General features: G+C 43.0%; 1 protein-coding gene and 1 long non-coding RNA gene across 2 annotated transcripts; one reads left to right on the forward strand and one right to left on the reverse strand.

Annotated features, from left to right (window-relative positions):
- Positions 1–29: 29 nt before the first annotated feature.
- LOC137431469 (uncharacterized) lies at positions 30–23030 on the forward strand. The gene is made up of 4 exons (XM_068122823.2): positions 30–82; positions 8020–11427; positions 22013–22111; positions 22801–23030. Exons 2-4 carry the CDS (start codon positions 8277–8279, stop codon positions 23028–23030), a joined length of 3480 nt encoding a protein of 1159 aa, XP_067978924.2. The 5' UTR covers positions 30–82; positions 8020–8276.
- LOC144892668 (uncharacterized) lies at positions 22755–23945 on the reverse strand. Its single transcript, XR_013623873.1, has 3 exons — positions 23810–23945; positions 23488–23658; positions 22755–22892 (listed from the first exon to the last, which is right to left on the reverse strand). It is a non-coding gene; the product is annotated as an uncharacterized LOC144892668 (long non-coding RNA).
- Between the last annotated feature and the right edge of the window lie 1824 nt (positions 23946–25769).

The following is a 25769-nucleotide window of genomic DNA, read 5'->3' on the forward strand; positions in this document are numbered from 1 at the left end:
GGAACCATGTCTTCATTTTTTTTAATCTTAGGAGCGTGACTCGGTGCGCTCCGCACGCCTCACCACACGTCGTTTCAGAGGGGTAGGTCAAAGATACCATTTCGGTGTCTTTTGGGTCTTCAGGGCCTTTTGGGTCTTCAGGGTCTTTTGGATCCTCTGGGCCTTTAAGGGTATTTTGGGTCTTTGATGTGTTTTGGGTCTTTAGGGTCTTTTGGGTCTTTGCCTTCAGAGGCTTTTGGGTGTTTTGGTGCCTTCAGAGGCTTTTGGGTCTTAAGGGTCTTTGGTGTCTGTTGGGGCTTTTGGGTCTTCAGGGTCTTTTGGGTCTTTAGGGTCTTTTGGTTCTTCTTGGTCTTTAAGGGTCTTTGGGTCTTTTGTGCCTTCAGAGGCTTTTGGGTCTTAAGGGTCTTCGGTGTCTTTTTGGGTCTTTGGTGTATTTTGTGTCTTCGGGGTATTTTGGGTCTTCGGGGTATTTTGGGTCTTCGGGGTCTTTTGGGTCTTCGGGGTATTTTTGGTCTTTGGGGTCTTTTGTGTTTTCTGGGTGTTTTTGGTCTTCGGTGTGTTTTGGGTCTTCGGGGTGTTTTGGGTCTTGGTGGTCTGAAGCGTCTTGGGGGAATAAAAGGGTCGTCAAAGGTCTGAGGGGTCTCAGCAGTCTTAACGCAATTAAGAGGGTTAATTAAGAGGGTGGTAATGTTATTTGAAGAAGAAGAAGAAGACGTTTTAGTCGCATATATAAACATAGCGACATAACCATATTATACGTTTGCTTTATCTATCTATAATTCCATTAATCTCTGTGTGTATGTGTGTATGTGTGTTTGTATGTGTGTATGTGTGTATGTGTGTATGTGTGTTTGTATGTGTGTATGTGTGTATGTTTGTCTGTGACCGCTGTTTCTCGACAACTACCGGTCCGATATACTTGAAACTTGCCAGGTATATTGCTGGGGACCCGAGGATGTGCCTTTTCAAGGTTTGAAATTAATCGGACAAGTACTTACCGAGCTATGGCGATTTCTTTACCAAACTCCGCAAGCCGTTCGCTTTGGACCAAACCATTGCATGTAAATAGAGGGGGGGGATTGTCACCGTACTCGCAAGCCGTTCGCTTTGGACCAAACCATTCCATGTAAATAGAGGGGGGGGGATTGTCACCGTACTCGCAAGCCGTTCGCTTTGGACCAAACCATTCCATGTAAATAGAGGGGGGGGGGGGTTGTCACCGTACTCGCAAGCCGTTCGCTTTGGACCAAACCATTTCATGTAAATAGAGGGGGGGGGGGGATATAATTTTAGATATATATATATAGTACGGGCATGCCCTAGTTATAATAAAGATTTATAATAAACAAAAAATTACATTTATATTTCCCGATACGCTTTGAAAACGACACGGGGTCACGTGCAAACGAGTTGCGTTCGGTCGCCATAGCGACGGGAACGGGCGCAAGATTCGCACATTCCTTTTGAGTTCGACTCGCCGAGTTCGAGATTCAAGACGTTGTCCAGTTTTTAACGATGGCCAAGTGGACCTGTGGCGGGTGGCAATGGACGCTGTTACTGTTGTTTCTACTATCACGTCCCTCTGGCCCGTCAGCTGCAAGTCATCCCAACATCCCCGTCGAATTCACAGGTAACTAATTAATTACAAGTTCCATCATCAAAAACAATGAACCGAACTTCGTTTTTCCACAAGATTGTCGAGATTTTACAATGTGATGGTTGATGACGTCTAGCGCAAACAATATGTCCGATGGACATCTTGGGGTCCTGAATTTGAGCCCCTGTCGGGCCGTTGAATTAACACCAGGAGGGTTGACTCAGCCTGTCATCCTTCCGAGGCCGGCAAAATGAGTACCACCTTACAGGTAACAGGGGGCACTGCATCAGCGGCACAGTAACGCTTCCACAAAAATGAGCCATCCAGCAGCCACTGGCTGCATACGTAACACCAACTACCTGTCCGTGTCTGCATTTCTTGAGACGATCACCTGTCCGCCCAGAAATCCTGTCCCCAATACATCAGTAAGCTTCGACGCGGTGCCTCATCAATAGCATCACGTGTTCTTCATGGGTCGAAGATCTACAGTAAATCGCTCAGGAGAGAGATTGAGGAATAATCATGGACAAATCACTCGGGCAGCCGAAGGAATTTTTGTCCCCCGTCGCACCGCGGAGCGAAAGGGGGACTATGGTTTTCCCCTCCGTCCGTGTGTCCGTCCGTGCGTGCGTGCGGACGTGCGTGCGGGTGTGAGTAACGGCGTGCGTGCGGGCGTGCGTAAGCGAAGGACCGCATTCGAATTTGGTGTCTCGGCATAAGGAAGAACGCTATTGAGAATTGGGTCGCCACGTCAAAATCCAAGATGGCCGCCGCCATGTCTGTCTGAACCTTGTGAGATGAATATCTTGAAAAATAAGCGAAGTACCAACTTCTAATTTGGTGTGTGGGGGTACCTCGGCATAAGGAAGACCGCTATTGAAAATTGGGTCGCCACGTCAAAATCCAAGATGGCCGCCACCATATATATGTCTGAACCTTGTGAGCGAAATATCATATCATAGCATGTTTTCTGCGTCTTCCACTTTGTCAACTCACATCACTTCACCGACGTGGGACCTCGGCGTAACGCTTGTTCTCAAAATTTCCTCAAGTTCTTCTCAGGTTATTCTCAAAATTTCCTCAAGTTCTTCTCAGGTTATTCTCAAAATTTCCTCAAGTTCTTCTCAGGTTATTCTCAAAATTTCCTCAAGTTCTTCTCAGGTTATTCTCAAAATTTCCTCAAGTTCCTCGCAGGTTATTCTCAAAATTTCCTCAAGTTCCTCGCAGGTTATTCTTAAAATTTCCTCAAGTTCCTCGCAGGTTATTCTCAAAATTTCCTCAAGTTCTTCTCAGGTTATTCTCAAAATTTCCTCAAGTTCTTCTCAGGTTATTCTCAAAATTTCCTCAAGTTCCTCGCAGGTTATTCTCGAAATTTCCTCGAGTTCCTCGCAGGTTATTCTCAAAATTTCCTCAAGTTCCTCGCAGGTTAGTCTCAAAATTTCCTCAAGTTCCTCGCAGGTTATTCTCAAAATTTCCTCGAGTTCTTCGCAGGTTATTCTCAAAATTTCCTCGAGTTCTTCGCAGGTTATTCCCCAAATTTCCTCAAGTCCTCGCAGGTTAGTCTCAAAATTTCCTCAAGTTCCTCGCAGGTTATTCTCAAAATTTCCTCGAGTTCCTCGCAGGTTAGTCTCAAAATTTCCTCAAGTTCCTCGCAGGTTATTCCCCAAATTTCCTCAAGTCCTCGCAGGTTAGTCTCAAAATTTCCTCAAGTTCTTCTCAGGTTATTCTCGAAATTTCCTCGAGTTCCTCGCAGGTTATTCTCAAAATTTCCTCAAGTTCCTCGCAGGTTAGTCTCAAAATTTCCTCAAGTTCCTCGCAGGTTAGTCTCAAAATTTCCTCAAGTTCCTCGCAGGTTATTCTCAAAATTTCCTCGAGTTCTTCGCAGGTTATTCCCCAAATTTCCTCAAGTCCTCGCAGGTTAGTCTCAAAATTTCCTCAAGTTCCTCGCAGGTTAGTCTCAAAATTTCCTCAAGTTCCTCGCAGGTTATTCTCAAAATTTCCTCGAGTTCCTCGCAGGTTATTCCCCAAATTTCCTCAAGTCCTCGCATGTTATTCTCAAAATTTCCTCAAGTTCTTCTCAGGTTATTCTTAAAATTTCCTCAAGTTCCTCGCAGGTTATTCTCAAAATGTACCATAAGCGATCCCGTTGAAGCAGCTGCTCAAGCTTCTCGTCGAGGCATTCCAAATAAAACCTCAAGACTCCACTTTAAACAGCACAAAAAAAACCTCTGTACATGGAAGAGAAGAAAATACAACAAGGCTTCCTTTTCAAAGACCACCAATAGGTCATGTCAAGATTCGGCCACTGATGCATCGTCCTGCATGTGAAACACCAGGGTGCGAGATTGTATCTGGGATGATATTCCAACGCAGACTAGGCAGTTCACGTACAAGTGCCAAGCTGTCCTTCCAGCTCTATTCGAGTTGGATACAGCATGAGAAGAAAGTCATAATTGCATCTTTTTGTTCTTGTACGTTTGTTTCAACCTGTACGACCTTAAACAAAGAAATGAGGAGGCCGTTCGGCTCATTACTGCCGTGTTGCACCTCCGAGTTATTTTTTGCTATAGGTTGTCCACAAAGTCTTGATCTGGTTTCAAATTTTGGATTACCAAAAGAGATACAATGATGCGTTTGTTTTTTGCATTTTATCACACAATTCATAAAGTTTCTTGAACACACAATACGTCTCAGCGCGTCACTTTGGGAGACTGTGGAGGCTAGCAGACTGGCCCACCATGTCCAATTCATCTTCCTTGGAAATTCTCTAAAAGGAAGTCGCGCATTAACAAACTTCAGTGTGGAGGCGCACTGTGTTGTAGAAAAATAACGAATGGCTGCAGTTCTTCCAACTGTGGACGTAGTTTTCCCCTGTAACGTTCCGGTCAGCAAAGAAAAATGGGCTTATCACCCTGTCGTGCGCAAATCCACACCAAACATCAAGGGCCGAATTTACGAAATCGCCAATTGTTGTACAGTTATTATCTAATGCTGCCGATCAAAACCTAACCACAAGCGTTTAAATAACAAAGAAACTTCTACACACCACGAGGGCATGTTTAAGAGTGTGGTTAAGGCTGTGAAGCAAGCATTGCAGGGCCTATAATTGGTAGTTTACATGGGAAGGTGAATTATGGATGCGTTAGGAGTGCTTGAATTAGCTGTGCTGGTCGATGGAATCAGAGTAATATCGTCTGCTGTTTCAGACTACCAGCTGCTGCCAGACAATCATCATCCACATCATGATGTACTTGATCAAAGTCTCCAGCTGTGATAATGAATATCGCAACAATTGCTTTGCCCAGTTCTTCAATCACAGTCTGCCCACCTGCTGTTTTTTGCATGTTGAGTTTCTTCTAATAAGCCAATCAGCCAGTGCCTTTGCCTTTGTCCTCCTCCAGAGTGTTGGCAGAGGATTTCTCTGGAGGTCCCTGGCAGAGGATTTCTCTGGAGGTCCCTGGCAGAGGATTTCTCCGGAGGTCCCTGGCAGAGGATTTCTCCGGAGGTCCCTGACAGAGGATTTCTCCGGAGGTCCCTGGCAGAGGATTTCTCCGGAGGTCCCTGGCAGAGGATTTCTCCGGAGGTCCCTGGCAGAGGATCTCTCCGGAGGTCCCTGGCAGAGGACTTCTCCGGAGGTCCCTGGCAGAGGATCTCTCCAGAGGTCCCTGGCAGAGGATTTCTCCGGAGGTCCCTGGCAGAGGATTTCTCTGGAGGCCCCTGGCAGAGGATTTCTCAGGAGGTCCCGGGCAGAGGATTTCTCCGGAGGTCCCTGGCAGAGGATTTTCCCTGGAGGTCCCTGGCAGTGGATTTCTCCTGAGGTCCCGGGCAGAGGATTTCTCCGGAGGTCCCTGGCAGAGGATTTCTCCTGGAGGTCCCTGGCAGAGGATTTCTCCTGGAGGTCCCTGGCAGAGGATTTCTCCTGAAGGTCCCTGGCAGAGGATTTCTCCTGAAGGTCCCTGGCAGAGGATTTCTCCTGGAGGTCCCTGGCAGAGGATTTCTCCTGAAGGTCCCTGGCAGAGGATTTCTCCTGGAGGTCCCTGGCAGAGGATTTCTCCTGGAGGTCCCTGGCAGAGGATTTCTCCTGGAGGTCCCTGGCAGAGGATTTCTCCTGGAGGTCCCTGACTGAGAATTTCTCCGGAGGTCCCTGACAGAGAATTTCTCCAGAGGTCCCTGGCAGAGGATTTCTCCGGACGTTCCTGGCAGAGGATTTCTCCGGAGGTCCCCGGCAGAGGATTTTGGGCACTCTGAGAAATGGGCTGCCATCCTTTTTGAAACATCTTCCCATGCAAGCTGCTTTTTCTTATTTGCAAGATGACTTTGATTAAACCCATTCGTTGCTCTAATGAAAAATTGTCCCCTGTCCCCTCTTTTCTTTCTCGCTATGTTGCCATCATTGGAACACACACTACAATTGACGTATGTGAGGCCATTGCGGAGCCATTAAGGTGAATTGGATAGGTAACCTCTTATATGGCACCCTGAACAAAATATATGTTTAAAAAGCATTGAATCATAACTTAGGCGCGCACAAATAATCAGCTGTTTATCTCCCTTCATAAATTGCTATTTAGACGGGTGATTATTGGTGCGCGTTTTTGTCACCATTTAAATGCTCGGCTGCGTTAGCAAGACAATCGGCAAGCGCCTTTCGTAAATGCGGCCCTACGTTTTGGGCGATCATGAATGTGTTTACGAAACTCAGTGAGTTTTCAGATTCCAATATTCACACATTATGGTGGTTAACCCATCCTGGCACATGAAAGGTGGCTTCATCAGAAAACAAAACCCCCATTAAGTAGTCATTATCTTCATCAATCAAGTTCAGCATGGAACATTTGAAGTCAGAGTGCTATGGCTTGTCATTCGGTTCTAAAGCTTGCACTATCTACACTTTATATGTATGAAGATGCAATCTCTTATATCAGCTTGACGCCGTGGAAACCAAGGCCTTCGAGATTATTGGAATCTACCGTGATGAAGATGAGTCTATGGGTCTATCACTTCGCCATCACAAACAAGTCGGTGGTCTCTGTCTTTTATGGTCTCCTTTCTGGTCTTGCACCCTTTTCTCTTTCCATGCTTTGTCCCCCTCACCTCCCAGGTTTCTGCAGGGCTCACATGGTCCACCATCAACCCCCTTCTAATGAAACTACCCAAATCCAGGATCACTGCTAACCTCCACTCATTCGTTCCTCTCTTTTCCTGGCTGTGGAACAAACCTCCACATTCTCTTCAATCTCATTCTACCCTCCAGGTCTTCAAGACAGCTATTTACCACCATGTCAGGTTATCTGCAATCCAAAACCATGATCTTGTCTACCCTCATTAACCACCCACTCCACCCCAATCCCTCCTCCTTTGAAGATCATGAGAGTTTGCTTCTGTACCCATCTTGTCCAACCTATGCATCCTCTCCTGTCCCTCATTTCTCCCCACCTATGCATCCTCTCCTGTCCCTCATTTCTCCCCACACCCATTGTTTGTCCAAGTGTGCCTCTATATTGGCCTTCAACTCTGCTGCTGTTGTTTTTTTTGTTTTTCTCTCTCTCTCTCTCTCTCTCTCTCTCTCTCTCTCTCTCTCTCTCTCTCTCTGTCTCTCTGTCTCTCTGTGTGTGTGTGTGTGTGTGTGTTCCTGTTCCTGTCCTGATCCTTTCAGTGTACAAATACTAGCTCTTCCATGAGCCTCGACTATGTACACAAATAAAACTTTGTGTACTGTTAACCCTGGTAGGTGGAGGTCACGTGAGGCACAACGAACAGACCTTCTAGGGCTGTGTTGGAATGTCTCTTGAACATTAGCAGCGCCTTCTTCTGAAACGTCTGGACATCCACTTCAAGGGCTGTCAATCATGCTCCTTGTCTCCATAGACTTGCAAAACCACCACCTAATGCTGGGTAGGAGGAAGGGTCCTTGTCATATTGATAGCAGTGATTCCATTGAACAGTTGCACTGACTTTTACGCCATGAACCAGATGACACATAGAGCTTTCTCCTCCATAATCACCATTTTCATTTAGGTATCGATCAATAGCAACTGGTCACTCAGATTAAGACCTGCAAAACAAAGAAAACAAATGAGGTAGTTACTCAGCAGCAACATCCAGAAAAACGCATCATTGTATTTAAAATCACTGGTGGCAGTCCCTAAAAGTGGGAATGCCTATACTATGGTGTAATCAATGAGATGAAAAAAATCACTGAAGTGCTTCATCCAAAAACGTCTTATTAGGCTATGTTTCATTGTATTTGTGATAATCTCTAATATGTTATTGAGAACCATTGGCTCTGTAACAATCATAAGCTAAGATATACCAAAAAAGTAAATATGTGAGAAAATGAATACACACTTTAATGTTATTCTTCACATGATCTAAGTCATAATGACAGTTGTTATAATACGTCATTTTCTTCTTTTCTACAGCCAAGGAAGGTGGTGGAGCCAGTAAGCCACATTCCACTTTACCCATAAATACCACAAATTACTTTGCCAAAGTGGAGGAACTGAAAAATCAGCTGAAATTTTACATCAGTTCCAATAAACATCTGTTTCAGAAAGTTGCATTATCCAACTGGAATGATCTCATCGGCATCTCAGAGAAACTCTTGAAAGTCTGTCAGTTTTTCAACCAGGCTGACAAAACACAATATCCAGAAGGCAGCACATCAACAGACAAAGAAATGACCGTGCACTTGAAACGACTGGCATCCATTTTCAAAAGGAAAACGAGTGAAGGAAAACCAAGGGATGGAAGAGATTTACATCTTAGACTGCATTTAGGATTGCATCCGGCTCTCCATTCAAAAGGATACATCACCAAGTTGAGGGACATTGCAATGGAATTGAAGAAAATGTGCCCATCTTTGCGGTCTTTGCATCACAAAAGTATTCTGAGCACAAATAGTGAATCCGAAAAATATAGTTCGATGCCTGATGACAAAAAATTTGCAAACACCCAAACATCTGATAGGACTCTTGCAATACCAGTGACCTCGAAATCCAAAGCTGCAGAAAAGACATTGGAAAATCAATCAAATCACAGTGATCGACAAGTAAGAACACCAGAGCCTGATGCAGTGAAATATCTCGAATTCAAAAACATGTACAAGAACAACCTCAATACAACCTCACAAGGTGGGAATAGTCTCCCTCCAACTAATGGGACAAGCGTACAAATAGCAATCAACATAACTAAGCAGGCAAACAAAACCATTACGCAGCTGTATTGTGAATTTAAAAACAACCACAATAATTACAAAGGGCTAACAAAGAGTCAGTTGGTGAACAAAGAAATGAAATCCAGATGTTCGAATCACTCTCCTTTGTTTGAACTCAAATCTAGAAAACATTTACGACTAAAACGGCAAGTAAAGGCATCGGTGACGGGGCCGCCATCCACATCAAGGCGGATTCAAAAAGGTACACCAGGACAATTGTCCTTGGCTTCTAGCCCATATCAACAACCAATTCCTTCCAACTTCAGAAAATCAAATGTTTTACAAGGCAATAATTTTCGGCCATTTGCTAATATTCCACAGGGGAAAATGACATTTGGAAAAAAAATTCAACCTCATGTAAGGGCAATGCCAAAAACCTCTACCAATCTTCCCATTTCAAAAAAATTTCAGCCACGAAGCAGATTGTTTCCACAGTCTTCCTCAAGAATTCCTCAGATTCCTCGCAGGTTATTCTCAAAAAATACCAAAAACGATCCCAATCAAGCAGCTGCTCAAGCTCCTCAAATAGGTATTCCAAATACGACCTCAAGACTTCCACTTGCAACAGCAGACAAGGCTTCTGTATATGGAAGAAAACAATTTACAGCAAAGCTTCCTTTTCAAAAACCACCAATGGGTCCTGCCAAGATAATACCAAAACTTACTACGAGGCCATCAATTCAAGGAAACAGAGCTCCTGCACTTGGGAGACCAAGATTTACAGCAAAGCTTCCTTTTCAAAAACCACCAATGGGTCCTGCCAGGATGATTCCAAAACTTACTACGAGGCCATCAATTCAAGGAAACAGAGCTCCTGCACTTGGGAGACCAAGATTTACAGCAAAGCTTCCTTTTCAAAAACCACCAATGGGTCCTGCCAAGATAATACCAAAAATTACTACAAAGCCATCAATTCAAGGAAACAGAGCTCCTGCACTTGGGAGACCAAGATTTACAGCAAAGCTTCCTTTTCAAAAACCACCAATGGGTCCTGCCAAGATAATACCAAAAATTACTACGAGGCCATCAATTCAAGGAAACAGAGCTCCTGCACTTGGGAGACCAAGATTTACAGCAAAGCTTCCTTTTCAAAAACCACCAATGGGTCCTGCCAGGATTATACCAAAAATTACTACAAAGCCATCAATTCAAGGAAACAGAGCTCCTGCACTTGGGAGACCAAGATTTACAGCAAAGCTTCCTTTTCAAAAACCACCAATGGGTCCTGCCAGGATTATACCAAAAATTACTACAAGGCCATCAACTCAAGAAAACAGAGCTCCTGCACTTGGGAGACCGCAATTTACAGCAAAGCTTCCTTTTGAAAAACCACCAATGGGTCCTGCCAGGATTATACCAAAAATTACTACAAGGCCATCAACTCAAGAAAACAGAGCACCTGCACTTGGGAGACCGCAATTTACAGCAAAGCTTCCTTTTGAAAAACCACCAATGGGTCCTGCCAGGATTATACCAAAAATTACTACAAGGCCATCAACTCAAGAAAACAGAGCTCCTGCACTTGGGAGACCGCAATTTACAGCAAAGCTTCCTTTTCAAAGACCACCAATGGGTCCTGCCAAGATAATACCAAAAATAACTGCAAGGCCATCAACTCAAGGAAACAGAGCTCCTGCAAGTGGGAGACCACAATTTACAGCAACGCTTCCTTTTCAAAGACCACCAATGGGTCCTGCCAAGATAATACCAAAAATAACTACAAACCCACCATTTATCCCACCACTGAGAGCCCCTACACAAATTGTCCCAAAAATATCTCAGAGTACTGAAGAAATAGTTCCATTTCCCCCAGAATCCACTCAACAGACACGACCAGAGCCCCTAAATAATATTGGTTCATTGGAAAGTTCACCAAATCAACAAACAGAAGCTGCTGATATTGGGAATGGAGCCAATAAAGTTGAATATCTTGGCAAAGCCAGTGAAGCACTTAATACGATCAGAAAAAGACCATCAACCAATGTTGCTCCATTGCGACCAGCTCTTCAAGCATCTGAGATGAACAACATTCAGCCAATGAGCCAATCAGAAGAGAATGCTTTACCGGTAGTTCCATCTCAATCAAACCCTGTTCCCGTTCTTGTGAATGGAGAGCCAGTTGCAAGTTCATTGTCACCTTCAAAAGTAATGCTGCCATACCTTGATGGTCATGAAGAGAACATTGCACAGGATTCATTTTCAAGTGATTTAAGTAATGAAGAAGCATCATCAACCAAATATTTGCTGTCTCAAATCAATAACCATAAGGGAGGCAAAAACAATCAGAGCAATACTCCTTCAGGAAACATACACATTATTGAACAGCATAACATCAGAGGCAGTTCCATTATCCAGGTAATCAATGATAATTGCGGAACTTTTGTGTCTAAGTCTCTAGATGAATTCCTGAACTGCTTGAAAGCCACAAAGCTTACTGATATACCAAATCTTAATGATATTGCCACCAACATGCACCACAAAGTACAAAGATCAAAATTCAATACGCCTGCGGTTCCGACTGAATTGATGAAAACACCAACACGTCGAAGGTTTCTTGACAAGAGGAATGTGGAACACGTAAGGAACAAGAGGTCAGCGACATCTTATAACCGAGGTAAATGGATTTATTTAAAATCTTCAATGAAAAATACTGTCTGTTTAGCTTTACACATAGTTTTATAGACATACTAGCTGGAAGCACCCGGCGTTGCCCGGGTTCTTTTTGAATGAATTTACTACTATAATTCAGCTTTTACTTGCGGCCGTAGAAGATTGACTACTATAATTCAGCTCAGCTTTTAATTGCGAAATGGGCCCAGCCCAGCCGAAGCGGCCTCGACCGGCCTCGCCACCTAGCCTATAACCTTCCCGGGACCTGTCCCGACATTTTACGTTATTTTTGAATGAATTTACTACCATAATTCAGCTCAGCCTTTAATTGCGAAATGGGCCCAGCCCGGCCGAGGTGGGCCTCGACCGGCCTCGCCACCTAGCCTATAACCTTCCCAGGGCCCGTCCCGAAATTTTTTGTTTTAGAGGTTTCCTCCTATCTTTCACCGTTCAGGAGATTAGCGCTTGCAGACAAACAAACAAACAAACAAACAAAAACTTTCTTTTATATATATATAAGATAGAAGATAAATAGCGCGCCCACCTACGCAGCGAGAGACAGGGTTTTGCAATCACTTCTGTGTGTCTGTCTGGGTCGTAACTCTTTTACCATTTGAGCTTTTGTTATCAAATTTTCAACAACGTTTTATTATGTGAATATGTAGAAGACAAATTAATAATTTTGTCAAAAGGTCAAAGATCAGCATAACCTAAAATCATCAGTTTTAATCCAGTTGACCTGAAACTTTAATTTACCTTTTTTTTGTATACAAAGTTGAGGCTCATGTAAAAGCTAATACATTAAACACAAACATAAAACATAAACGGACACATAAACATATAATAAAGGGAGCAGGAGACCAGACGGAGAGAGAGAGAGCAAAGTACACAAGCACAACATTTGAGAGCAGGGACGTCGGGAGATCTGTGGTAGGGAGAGGACTGGGGGTGGAGGGAGGGTGGGGGGTGGGAAGGGGTACACAGTATAAATCAAATGAACACTACTAGGAATTCCTCAGGAATGAAGTCGGAGATTGAAAGAGGTGGATTTGTGGTGTATTAACAGGGGTAGAAAAGATCAAAGTTTTGGATGGGTGAAGATAAGACATGGTGGTGAACAGATTTTTTAAGAACCTGGAGTTTTAAATATTTGAGCTTTGCCATCAAATTTTTGACAAAGCTTTATTTTAAGAATATGGAGGAGACAAATGAATAATTTTGTCAAAAGGTCAGCATATAAGATCATCACTTTTCATCCAAATGACCTGAAAATTTAAGAATTGCAATATTGGGTCACTGGATTGGCTCACCAATTAAAAGCTATAAGCTGATTGTTTTTTTTTAGATCAAAAGGTCAAAGGTCAAGGTTGCAGAAAATCATCAATTTCAATCCAATTGACTTGAAATTTGAGTAGGGTTTGCATATTGGCTCACTGAAGCCTATTGTATTTGAGGTCAAAAGGTCAAGGTCACCTGAAATTGTGAATTTTGTTTTAGCATTTCATTTTAGTTTTAGGCTTTTTAATGAGCTACCAAAGGTGGACGGAGGTTATGTTTTCACCCCTGTCTGTTTGTCTGTCTGTTTGTTTTTGTTTGTTTGTGAACAAAATATCTCAAAAAGTTGTGGACGGATTCGGACGAAATTTGGCAGAGATGTAGCGTATGTGACAAAGACGAAATGATTAGATTTTGGTGAAGTTCCAGATTCGGATCCGGATACTACAATTTTTTAAGCGATTGTTCACCATTGGGAGATGGGGCTAAAAATGATACATAGCAGGATATCTCAAAAAGTTGTGGACGGATTTGGACGAAACTTGGTGGACCAGTTGTGTGTCTGACAAGGACGATTCGATTCGATTCGATTTTGGTGAAAATCTGAATATGGATTCGGATATGAGAATTTTTATTTTTAAGTGATTCTTCACCATTGGGAGATAGGGCCAAAATGATACAAAGCAGGAGATCTCAAAGAGTTGTGGACGGATGATTTTGATTAAATGTGATTCTGTATTGTGATTTTCTGGTCTACTCTGGGATACAAAACGTAAACTGTTCACCTGGTGGAGGTATGCTCTCTACCGAGTGCCGTTCTGGTTTTGTCATGTTTTAGTTGGTTATTTGTTGGATGCAGGCAGGCTTTGCATTTTCAGATGCTTTCTAGTTCCTTTTTGTTTGAAGACCTTAGAAAATGTGATATAAGCTGACTGTAAAGGTACAACGTACATTATTTATTGTTTACAAGGTCATTGGTATGTAACAGTGTCACAAGACCCATGGTTTTTAGATCGATTGATGTCCAACTGGCAGGTGGGCGTCGTCCAAACTTGCATTTATTTAAAAGATAAAGCATAAGCGATACACAAAGCACACCGGCACAACACTCACTGTACGCTGCAAAACAACTGATGACTGACTCTGCTTCTCTGCTCCCCTCCCACTCTGCTTTACCATCAACATGTCTTGTAATTACAAAGTTACAAAACTTGAAAAACTCTTGTAATTACAAAGTGGTTCTGGAAACCATAGCCAAAAATTTCCCGAACTCTCATGATCTTTCCACAATTTAAAGTCTGACCACAACATTATAACTTGTCACCTCTTTACTATGCCCTACTTTTAGAATAAACATCTTGCCTCAAACGTTAGAGTCATATATAACAAACAATTCATTCTATAATGAATCTTATGTACGTATACAGGCGTTAACATTGAACTGAACCAAAATGTTGCCAAACAGTCATTCGCAAGGAATTTATGACAAACAGCACAAGGTTAATGGAGGTGGAACAAGAATCCAAAGTAGGATTGGGGGTACAAATGGAGAAGGAGGAGTAGTCTATTGAGGGTGGAATAGATAAGGTATTGCCTGTTGGCTAAAGCCTGCAACAATGAAGTTGGAGAGTTGTGGATAATACGACGATGGGCAGTAATATCCAAAAGCATGAGAAGAGGAGGATGACGGAAAGTGGATAACTCGTGAGATTGGATTTGATGATGGAAATGAAAGAGTGGATAGAAGATAAATGAGGGCTGTTTGACAAAAGAGAGCGGGGAAAAAAAAATATTAACAGCCAGGGATCAAGAGCATCATGAGTCAAAGTAAAGCTAATATATATATTTTTTTAATTGAAAAAAAACAAAAACAAAAAACACCTTTAGAGGCCATTTTTTCCCCGCAAGCAGGGGTTGGCCCTTTTCGGGGACCATGGTTGTTGTTGTTTTTCGGTCCCCTTTTTGAAGCAATGTTTTACGGCCGGATGCACCTTCCTGCCGCCAACCCTTTTTGTCGCCTTTTATGACAATGCAGGGAATTACCAGTGAACTGGTACTCAATTAGCCGACCTCGCGACCTCGGAAGGTATGACAGGCTGAGTCAACCCCCCTGGCGTTAATTCAGCGATCGACCGGGATTCGAACCCAGGATCCTAAGCTGGCACCCTAGCCGCTGGCCCAACACCAGGGACTAATATATTTTAATTAAATATTAAATTGAATTGAATATCAAGATTAACGGATTAATTTACAATTTACAATTAATTTACAATTTAATTGTTTACAAGTTTAACTTTTAATTAAATGTAATGATTGTTCCTGATTTTTCTAAACACTTGAGTTATAATCCAGCATTGCTTACAGGATTGTTTTGAGCCGTTAATATGCGGTTGATTTTTTAATTTGGTCGGTAACGTCTCCGTTCACGAGAGCGGTGTGATACGGTTTCATTGGCTGTCCAGCTTTGCCCACCCCACTTTGCATATACCACGCCCACTTTGCATATAAGGGGATGTTGAGATGATTTTATCACTCTTGAGGAAGATTAACGGAGGCGTGTGGCTTCACATGTTGTTAATCGAAACGTTGAGTCATTGTTTGTTCAATTAAAGGTTGCAGATCTTACCATGGAGTTATATATATATATATACAAGAAAGGAAATACAGCACACAAACAAGGGAATTGTGTCCTACTTGCCTGTCACGCCACCACATCAACAGTGCTTTTTTCTCTCTTCCACATTAGCAATACATATAGGGTTTCTATAAAAGTCCTTGTGCTACTTTGAACTTTTAGAACTTTTGATGTACACATGATAGAAACAAACTATAAACATGAAAGCATAATTACCTCCACTACCAAAGGCGGGTGGAGGTTTATGTTTTCACCTCAGAATGTTTGTCTGTGAACAGGATATCTCAAAACGTTGTGGATGAATTCAGACGAAACTTGGTGGATAGGTTGGGTGTGTCACAAGGAATAATTGATTCTATTTTGGTGAATATCCGAATCCGAATCCAGATCAGAGAATTTTTAAAGTGATTCTTCACCATTGAGAGATGGGGCTAAAAACGATATATAGCACCATATCTCAAAAGGTTATGGATGGATTCGGCCGAAACTTGGTTGGCACGTTGAGTGTGTGAAAAGGACGAATTGATTCGATTTTGGTGAAAATCCGGATGTGGATATGAGAATTTTAAAATCATTTAAAGTCATTCTTCAATATTGAGTGATAGGGCCAAAAGCAATAATTAAATATTTATCTATCTATAATTCCAGTAATCTCTGTATGTCTGTATGTCTGTGACCGCTGTTTCTCGACAACCACGGGTCCGATATACTTGAAACTTGCCAGGTATATTGCTGGGGACCCGAGGATGTGCCTTTTCAAGGTTTCATATTAATCGGACAAGTAGTTACCGAGCTATGTCCAAAAAACGATTCAACCAATCAGAGAGCAGCGAGTTATCACGTGTGCCGAACGTGGCGAACAGACTCTGCCTCGGACGGCACATTTGAGAGCGTATTCATTTATTTCACGTTGGCAAACTATGTTGCCGCTATGTTGGCGTTAAACTATGTTTTAAAACTAATTAAAACTAATTTGCGATTCTTTCGCTTTCCTGCGCGTTTGTGCACGCTATGGCGATTTCTTTACCAAACTCCGCAAGCCGTTCGCTTTGGACCAAACCATTTCATGTAAATAGAGGGGGGGGGATTGTCACCGTACTCGCAAGCCGTTCGCTTTGGACCAAACCATTTCATGTAAATAGAGGGGGGGATTGTCACCGTACTCGCAAGCCGTTCGCTTTGGACCAAACCATTTCATGTAAATAGAGGGGGGGGGGGATATAATTTTAGATATATATATAGTACGGGCATGCCCTAGTATTCAAAATGCTATTTAAAAAAATTTGGACAGATTATGACAAAACTAGGTGGATGAGTTGGTTTGGTGATGAGAACAAGCAATTAGATTTTGTTTCAGGTATGAATCCATATCTGGCCTATGAGTGGGATACAAAGCGTAAACTATTCAGCCTGGCGGAGGTATGCTCTATACAGAGTGCTGTTAGAGTTGCAAATGTATACTTGAATTGCTCGCTGCTAAATTCTCACTCATGTAAACTTTTGTACACCGCTCCTTTCCTATGCCATCTACAGGCGATGCATGACGTCATTTCCGGGCACCGAAGGGGCTCGGCAATGACGCACGCTGAAAGGGAGTACTCAGTTTTCACTCTGGTTGTTTGTTTGTTTGTTTTCATCTTTCTTGTTTGTTTGTCCGGGCGATATCTCAGCCATTCTTTGAGCTGGGAAGCTGAAATTTCGGCACAATAGTGAGCAAGTCCTTTGTCAAAAACGGTTATTTTTTGTTTTTTGATTAATCAATTAATTGATGAGTTATTCAATTATTAGCGATTAATTAAGTACTTCTTTATTTCCTTTCTCTTCTGGGCATTATCTCAGGCACCTTTTGAGCTAGGAAGCTGATATTTGGACATGACAATGACCAAGTGATTTGGCTGTCAAGGCTATTTTTGATTTATTGATTAATCAATTAATGGATTAATTAAGTTATTGATTCATAAATAAATTATTTAATTTTGTATTAATGACTTATTTAATTAAATTTCTAAAAGTTTCTTCTTCGGATGAAGCACTAGTGGTTTAGTTATGCTATTAGCCAATTGATTAAGAAAATATTTTATGACAATCTTTTCTTGATTTTAATTATACAATTAATCAATCAATTATTGTGCACCTCTCCCTCCAAATACAGTCTCTATGAGCGGGAAAATATTTAATTATTTGGCATGGGGGCGGTGTACTTTGAATGTATCTGTACTTGTTTTCTTTGTTTTTGCTCTGCAACTTGTCCTACCCTCTACCAGCTGGTAAGTTTAAATGCCCCATAATCAAAATTCTGCCTTTATTACTAGCTCTTTCCCTTGCCCCAGTTAGTCAGGTTCACTATGTTTTTTCGTTCAAAATCATGGTAGATTAGCAAACCTATACATTTTTGGAAACGTTATTACATGGAAAATCTGAAAATCAATGTTTACATTTGCCAATTCCGACCAATTCGACCAATCGACCAATTCCATTCGACCAATTCGACCAATCGCTTCGATCGACCATTCCACCAATTCGATCGATTCGATTCGATTCGATTCATCGAATTCGATTCGATCGACCATTCGACCAATTCGATTTGCCAATCAATTTGAGCGACCTTTGCTTGTGTGGAACGGACTGTGAAAACGATGCGGACTATATTGTCGGATACGACACACAGGACAGTGATGACGAACTCTAAATGGCATATTCTGTAATCGTGTATGTTTGATGCCATTGACTGCCTGTGTATATTTTGTCATTGACTGCCTGTGTAGATGTGAAGTTATACCGACTGCATGTGTATATATGATTTTGCTGACTGCCTGTGTATGTTTGGTGATATGAATTATTGTGACACCTTTTGATGTTATTAACTGCCTGTACAAAATGATAACATGTATTTGATTATGCAACTTATCGCGAATATAAAGACAGTATTTTGCAATTCAAAACCTTTGATTCGTGTCTTACCATTCCCCATAGCACTAATTTGATACTTTCATTGGATTCATTGTCCCTGAAAATATAGGTTTAGTATATTTTTAAAAGTTTTTAGGGTAATTAGAGGCAGAAATAGAACAAAATATGTATTTTACAGTGGCCATTTTGAAAATCCAAAATGGCCGCCATACAGGTATCTCTCCAAATGTAAACATTGATTTTTAGTTTCCTTATGCTATAACCTTTCCAAAAATGTATAGGTTTGCTAATCTACCATGATTTTGAACGAAATATAATTTATTGACATAGTGAACCTGACTAAGTGTTCTATTGATCATTTACTATTTTTATTCTCTTTACTCCACTTGTGCTGATATCCCAAATCGACTGAAACATTCTGTTATTATATTTTCTTCACCATATATCGATTTCTCCTTCCTTATGATTTATCCTTTCCCTTTTTTTAAAATTCATAACCCTCTAAATTTGTATTCCACTGGCTCAATTTTGATAAATGACGACTATATCACTGCCCTTCTGTTGTTTTTCTTTATATACCAATACCTTAATCTTCCATTCCCACCTTAGTCTGATAGGATGGTGCAGAGTTAGTGCACTTACGTTTGAGCTGCCTATTCTGGGTCAACGTCTCACCCTGACGATGAAACTGTTCAATCTATGTTTTGCAGGTTGGGTATTGTATCACAAAGTACAATGTCCCTTGGATGGATGTTAAGTTGTGTTCTATCTGCTAGTATCGCCTTGTGAATGTAAAATATCCCACAGTGTATTTTACGAATAGAAGGCGAGTTATCACCTGAACCCAGAACAGACGCCAAATTTCTGCCACTTTCAGTCGAAAGTCAGGCCTGGGCCAGCTGGTGGAAGGCTGGCCAAAAACGTTCCCTGGCTCAACCCACAAGTGGGAATGTTTATAGTGGCTTTTAAAGAAGAGGTAATAGTTGTATACCTACCCTGAAAGTAATTATCTTTTTAACCTCTTCCTAAGGGCCACTAGACACTCTTTCTTTGTTAGCACCCACCATGCTTCTGAATAAACTCTCCTTCCCCTCGAGTATGTCCCATAAATCATTGAATCAAATCTTGCCTGCCAACAACACAGCCCAAGTTAAGGGAAAATCTCAACTGCCTGACCTGCATATTCTGAAAATATGATTTTTTTTACCTCTTATTCCTTAACATCTACCCAACTACTTTCATTTACTTCCCTTTTATTAGTCTTGTTTGAGTATTTTTAGTCATTATCTGATTAATCTCATTGGTTTAATCTAATCTCATTAGCCATACTATTAGTCTAGTAGGAAGACTAGGTCCCCCTGCACCCCCCGGAGATATACTTCTAATCAGTGTTTCTAGATTGGAAAAAATGTGTAGAAAATGACTAGCTATGGCCCCAAGCTGAGAAAATGTCCCACATACCATTTTTATGCAAATTACTGCTGCAAATTTTATGCAAAATTATGCAAATTTTATGCAAATTTTTGATGAGGAGTAGAGTTGAGGGGTCTTTGAGGGCTTCATCGAGGTGCTCTCGGTTGCAAGACTGGGTCATTCTGAGAAGCACAGCAGGGTCAGAGATCATGATGTTCTCCTCCTCAGTGAATCTCTCCATCAACAGCCTCTCCATTGCCTCACACACTGTTTTGAGGCAAAAGAGGGACTTTGCGTAGGCCTTTCCACTGAGAACACCTTTGAGAGATCCACTTGTTACTAGTTGTGCCTCAAAGAGAATCTCTGCATATCCAGAACCACGCATCTTGTGTCCAGTGAGCATCCCGATGTAGTTCATGGATGTGTGGAAGGGTCCAATCGTTACTACATGACTAGCAAATTCATTTGGCCAGCGCCAGATGATGGGAAGGGCTTTCATGCAGACACCCAGATCAAATGTATTCAGGACCCATCTCTGACCCACCTCAGCAGTTGCTGCCTCGGAACGCTTCAGTAGCTCACGAACAACTGCGTTGTCTGTGATCGGTCTGTGCCTGGTGCCTGCATGGCATGGCAATGGCCTGCAGCCTGTGCCTGGGCTAGGGGGTTTCACCTCTGCAACTGGTTCTCCCCCACCCAGCAAATCAACAGTCGACTACTGCACGCCTATCCACCAACCGATCACAGACAACGCAGTTGTTCGTGAGCTACTGAAGCGTTCCGAGGCAGCAACTGCTGAGGTGGGTCAGAGATGGGTCCTGAATACATTTGATCTGGGTGTCTGCATGAAAGCCCTTCCCATCATCTGGCGCTGGCCAAATGAATTTGCTAGTCATGTAGTAACGATTGGACCCTTCCACACATCCATGAACTACATCGGGATGCTCACTGGACACAAGATGCGTGGTTCTGGATATGCAGAGATTCTCTTTGAGGCACAACTAGTAACAAGTGGATCTCTCAAAGGTGTTCTCAGTGGAAAGGCCTACGCAAAGTCCCTCTTTTGCCTCAAAACAGTGTGTGAGGCAATGGAGAGGCTGTTGATGGAGAGATTCACTGAGGAGGAGAACATCATGATCTCTGACCCTGCTGTGCTTCTCAGAATGACCCAGTCTTGCAACCGAGAGCACCTCGATGAAGCCCTCAAAGACCCCTCAACTCTACTCCTCATCAAAAATTTGCATAAAATTTGCATAATTTTGCATAAAATTTGCAGCAGTAATTTGCATAAAAATGGTATGTGGGACATTTTTTCAGCTTGGGGCCATAGCTAGTCATTTTCTACACATTTTTTCCAATCTAGAAACACTGATTAGAAGTATATCTCCGGGGGTGCAGGGGGACCTAGTCTTCCTACTAGACTATATGGAAACAGGAAAGGAACCACCTTTAGAGGCCATTTTTCCCCACAGAGCAGGGGTTCGCCTTTTTTGGGCACCACGCTCCCCTTTTTGAAGCAATGTTTTATGGCCGGATGCCCTTTCTACCACCAACCCTGTTAGACGCCTATTGCGACACACAGGGAATTACCAGTGAGCTGGTACTCAATTTGCCGACCTCGGAAGGATGACAGGTTGAGTGAAACCCCCTAGTGTTAATTTAGCGATCGACCGGGATTCGAACCCAGGATCCCAAGCCGGCACCCTAACCGCTAAGCCAACACCAGGCTTATTAGCCCTACTATGGATAATTACCAATTTCTCCTTTCATTTTCTCCTACTATTTTATCCACTTCTTGAGCAAGATCTATAATTCCTGCCCCTTCCAAACACCTCACCAATCAGTGAGTGCTCTCTATCCTTCTAACAATCTACATACACTAGCATACTGCATGGTTTCATTACCCACTGTTAAGTTGTTAAGTGATGCCCTGGATGAGGCCTTGTTCCCTACCCTTATGACTAATCTCACCCTCTACCCCTGGCTTTGTTCTGGTTTCTACCCTGCTTTCTATCCTGGCCCTTACCCTGCTGTCCATCTTGGCTTTGCACCTTACCCTGAGTCCGACCTTACCCTGAGTCCGACCTTTCCCTGAGTCCGACCTTACCCTGAGTCCGACCTTACCCTGAGTCCGACCTTACCCGGAGTCCGACCTTACCCTAAGTCCGACCTTTCCCCGAGTCCGACCTTACCCTGAGTCCGACCTTACCCGGAGTCCGACCTTACCCTAAGTCCGACCTTTCCCCGAGTCCGACCTTACCCTGAGTCCGACCTTTCCCCGAGTCCGACCTTTCCCCTTACCCAAAGTCGAGTATTTTCGCTGAACTCCTTGCCTGATTCTTTTTTTTCATCTTAGAATTTCCCCGAAAGCTCCCTTTCATGGTGCCAGGCTGTATAACCATTGGAATACTTGCTCTGCTCTGCTTGCTTCGTCTCCTTGTGTACCCCAACAAAGGTATGGTGATGATAACTTTAATCACAAATGCACAAAATGATTTTTCACTTTAAGTGACATAGCTACACCCCCAAAAGTGATGCAACCAGCAGCCAGGTGCTGCATACACATGATGTTAATGATGATGAGCTGTGAGGTCTGCCATCGTAATGACCATGCATGAGAGAAAGCAGATCACTCGTCAATCACTACTACTACGACTACAACCAACTACTACTACTACTGTACTTTAATGGCCCCAATTAATCCCACCTTCTTGTGGGGTCACCTGGGAAGGAAGTTTAGACCCAAGTCTTTCACAAACCGGCTGGCAAAGCATGATTTTGACTGCAAGTGGCAGGAACTTGTAATTTAGGGGTGCAGGTGATGACTTGCCTACCCTTTGCAAAATAAATTGTGAGATCTTTAACATTCACCAAAAACCAGTGTTAGCAGGCACGTCCTCTGGTTTAACATTATTTTAATGGATGGCCCACGCATTGATGCGTCACCCTGCAAGCGAAATGACAAGGTGACAGTTTTATACCTGGGTCAAGATTCAAACCCAGATGACAGAGCTAAAAGGCGAGTATGCATACCTGTATGCTACCCTGCCACCCCTCACTAATCCATCTCTAATACACCATAAAACTAGTACTTTGTGGCCAGCTTTTTACCAATGCACTGATTTCATTCTGTGTTACTGCCAGGACAAGCCAAATGCAACAAGAAGAAGTTCATAAGCAGGCAACTGATGTACGGTGTCTCTCTTCAGAATTCGCCATATCCGCAGTCCACAAGCCTATGGTGGAACAAAGAAAAAAACATTTTACCATCTTGTGTAGAACCACAGGCCATGCTACGACACATACGTCATGCTGAGAGATCAGTTGTCATGGTAATTTCTCAGGACGTTGTGAACAATTATCCTGTACCGTGAATTTAGTCAAATAATATCAAGGATGGTTGTGAATACCTGGCATGCTGTCAATGAGCCAAATTGAGCACATAGCAGTATATCTGCCACATCTTATGATAGTGAATGCCTTAAAGCCAGAATTATCCCTGAAGGAGTTACGGATAGATCGGTCACAAAATCCATGCATCGCAAAGCAATGACTATCTCTAATATGTGGAGACTGCAATTGCCGCTGTGCTAGTTACACAGTTAATAAAGCACAGGAAAAGGCCATGTGTTGGTGGAAGTGGTGGATTGTGGGAAAATATGGGGTTGGGAGTGATAAGTAATAAAGCAAAATAAAGATTAAATAATCCTTACAATCTCACTTTCATCAATAGCAAGTCCCACCCTATGCCGCCCCTTCAATCAGAACATGCGCTCCAACCTGCTCTTTTCCCATGAAACTGCTTTTATCCCCCTTAACCTACTTTCATACCTCTACACTCCTCAAGTTGTAGTCCATTGTATTGCAAAACAGGTGGTCTTGCACTGTCTGCTTCTACTCCATCTCGTATCTCCAAACAGTGGTCATTCTCTGTTATATGTAGTTGGTGGCACCAAGAGACGCAATAGAATATCCGCACAACGTTACATGATATGTAGAAATCTGAGGAGTAATTGGATATGTTGGGATGTATTGAGAATTATAACTAAACATGGCGAAAATACAATACAGGATGCATGTTATCATAATTTATTGTCCACATAAATGTACTGTAATTTACTGTCACATTTACTTGTAAATAAAACTTTCAGACCTTTTCCCTTGGCAGTGTCCATTTGAAAAAGTGCAGCGATGCATCAGACTCTCTTGATCGAGTGTGTGTTTCGTTGATTGTTATCTCAAGATGCGGGTTTCAGAAGGTGGAACAACGGTCGAACATGGTGGAACAGTATCACTGGAATACGACTGCCCCCTAGTCCCTACCCCAGGTCTCAAAGTATCCACCGTCGTTTGTGCGAGTATACACTACCAGTCAAAACTTTAAGTACACTTTTAACTGTTAAGTACACCAGTAAAGTACCTAAACTTATGACTGGTAATGTATATTGTTGCAGTTGTGTGAATGCAGCCTGGAGAAAAGATCCATGAACACATATGAATTCCCCAGACAGTTTGATTTCTTTAGTTTGTGTGTCGGTAGATCATTGCCCTGTGTTTGGTGGATTGGGGGGAAATGTGTTGTGAGATTAGCCTGTTTCATCCCCGGTGTGATCTTCCCCTTCTCTACCCACTTTCAACCTTCTCAATCCACCATCAATCCGCTTCAACTCTATCGGTCGATAATTTACTCCCGCAATCCATTGTCCGACATTCAATCCATCTGTTCCATCCCTCGCCACTCAGATCTCTCACTCTTTTATTATTCACAATCAACCATCTATTCGTCAGTCCGTCCATTCCGTATGCCTCGGTCTCCAAGTCACCAACAACCTCTGTCGAACCCTAAATGCGTGAATGAATCCCTCACCATTAGAAACAATTAATCCTCCAGACCAGTCAAATTACCTTCCCACATTCTTCCTTTCCTGCACTTCCACATTTGTCACGCAGGTCAACGCTTCTCACATATTCACTGCACAGCGAAACATTTGCATGCGCCAAGGAGTGGCAAGATCGCCGGTGACCGCCAGGCCATTTGAGAGTTTGCTTGTGCGAGGAGGAACCATTCGAGTGTTCGTGTATGTGAGGGGAGGAGCGGGGGTGCCCATCGCCGCCGGAATCTCGCGACGCTGGGTTTTTCCACTGCCCCATTGCTGCACCCGCCCTGTCGGGGAAAAGGATGCGTGGGATCGAAGGATGCTCATGTGGACTTTGCTCCCTCGAAGCCGTGCCAGCGTGGCACGTATAAAGGCGAGAACATGGTTCGGTGCGCGACTGTTGTGTGCACGCTGGGGACTCACAACTAGAATGCCTGCCTGCTCAGGTAATTGCCTGCCAGAATGAACTATGCTGGGTCCCGAATTGACCTCTCTGGGTCCGGGTTGAACTGCGCTCAGTCCAAGGTCCAAAGAACTGGTCGAGGAGAGCGTGAGGTGAGGGGGCAGTGATGCCAAGAGGTCCCTGGTGCCCTGTGCAGCTGCACTTACACTATCTTTTTCTTACTTACTCTGCAAACCATTAATCGTCTAATTTGGATGCACAAAGGGAATCAGCATTCCGAAGAGAGATATCAACGATTACACTATGGGGACAAGACTGATTCATACCTCACATTTCCTCTAAGCCTATGATATCGCTGTGCTGCACTCTCATCGACACTCCACTGCCCATTCTCCCCATCTTTCAAATCTCCCTCGGTTGTCTTTTCCTTCATTGGTGTGGCATAGCGTGTACATAATAAGATAGACAGGAAGTTTTTGCCCCACTGATTGGCTCCGAGGCTTAGCCAACGCTGCACTCGCAGTTCCGCACAGCTGTAATAAGTACTCGGGTGAGCATTGAGGCACGGTTCCCTAGATTAAAAAACAAAACAAAAAAACAAGGTAACACAACAGAGGATGTGAGGACCCTGTTATATTTAATTAGGTCAACCGGCGTCTTTGAACCGAATATGCCTCTTTTCTCTCTTTATCTAACTTTGTCGTAGCCCTGACTTCGTGAAGGTGGAAATACACCATCCTCAATGTGGGGGATCTCTGGGTCGCTCCTGCGAGATCGATTGGCTGTCTTAATGGCATGGGCTTGTTCGAGAGAACTGTCCGGGGTTATACAAC

This window comes from Myxine glutinosa, chromosome 1 (genome assembly GCF_964187855.1).
Source record: "Myxine glutinosa chromosome 1, kmMyxGlut1.1, whole genome shotgun sequence".
Classification (NCBI taxonomy): Eukaryota; Metazoa; Chordata; class Myxini; order Myxiniformes; family Myxinidae; genus Myxine; species Myxine glutinosa.

What these genes read in the sequence shown, in the direction of transcription:
- LOC137431469 (XM_068122823.2), top strand. Translation starts at nt 8,277, where the DNA reads ATGACCGTGCACTTGAAACGACTGGCATCCATTTTCAAAAGGAAAACG. An exon ending in AGCGACATCTTATAACCGAG is followed by an intron (nt 11,428 to 22,012) that starts GTAAATGGATTT and finishes TTTTCATCTTAG; the next exon opens with AATTTCCCCGAAAGCTCCCT. An exon ending in CCTTGTGTACCCCAACAAAG is followed by an intron (nt 22,112 to 22,800) that starts GTATGGTGATGA and finishes TGTTACTGCCAG; the next exon opens with GACAAGCCAAATGCAACAAG.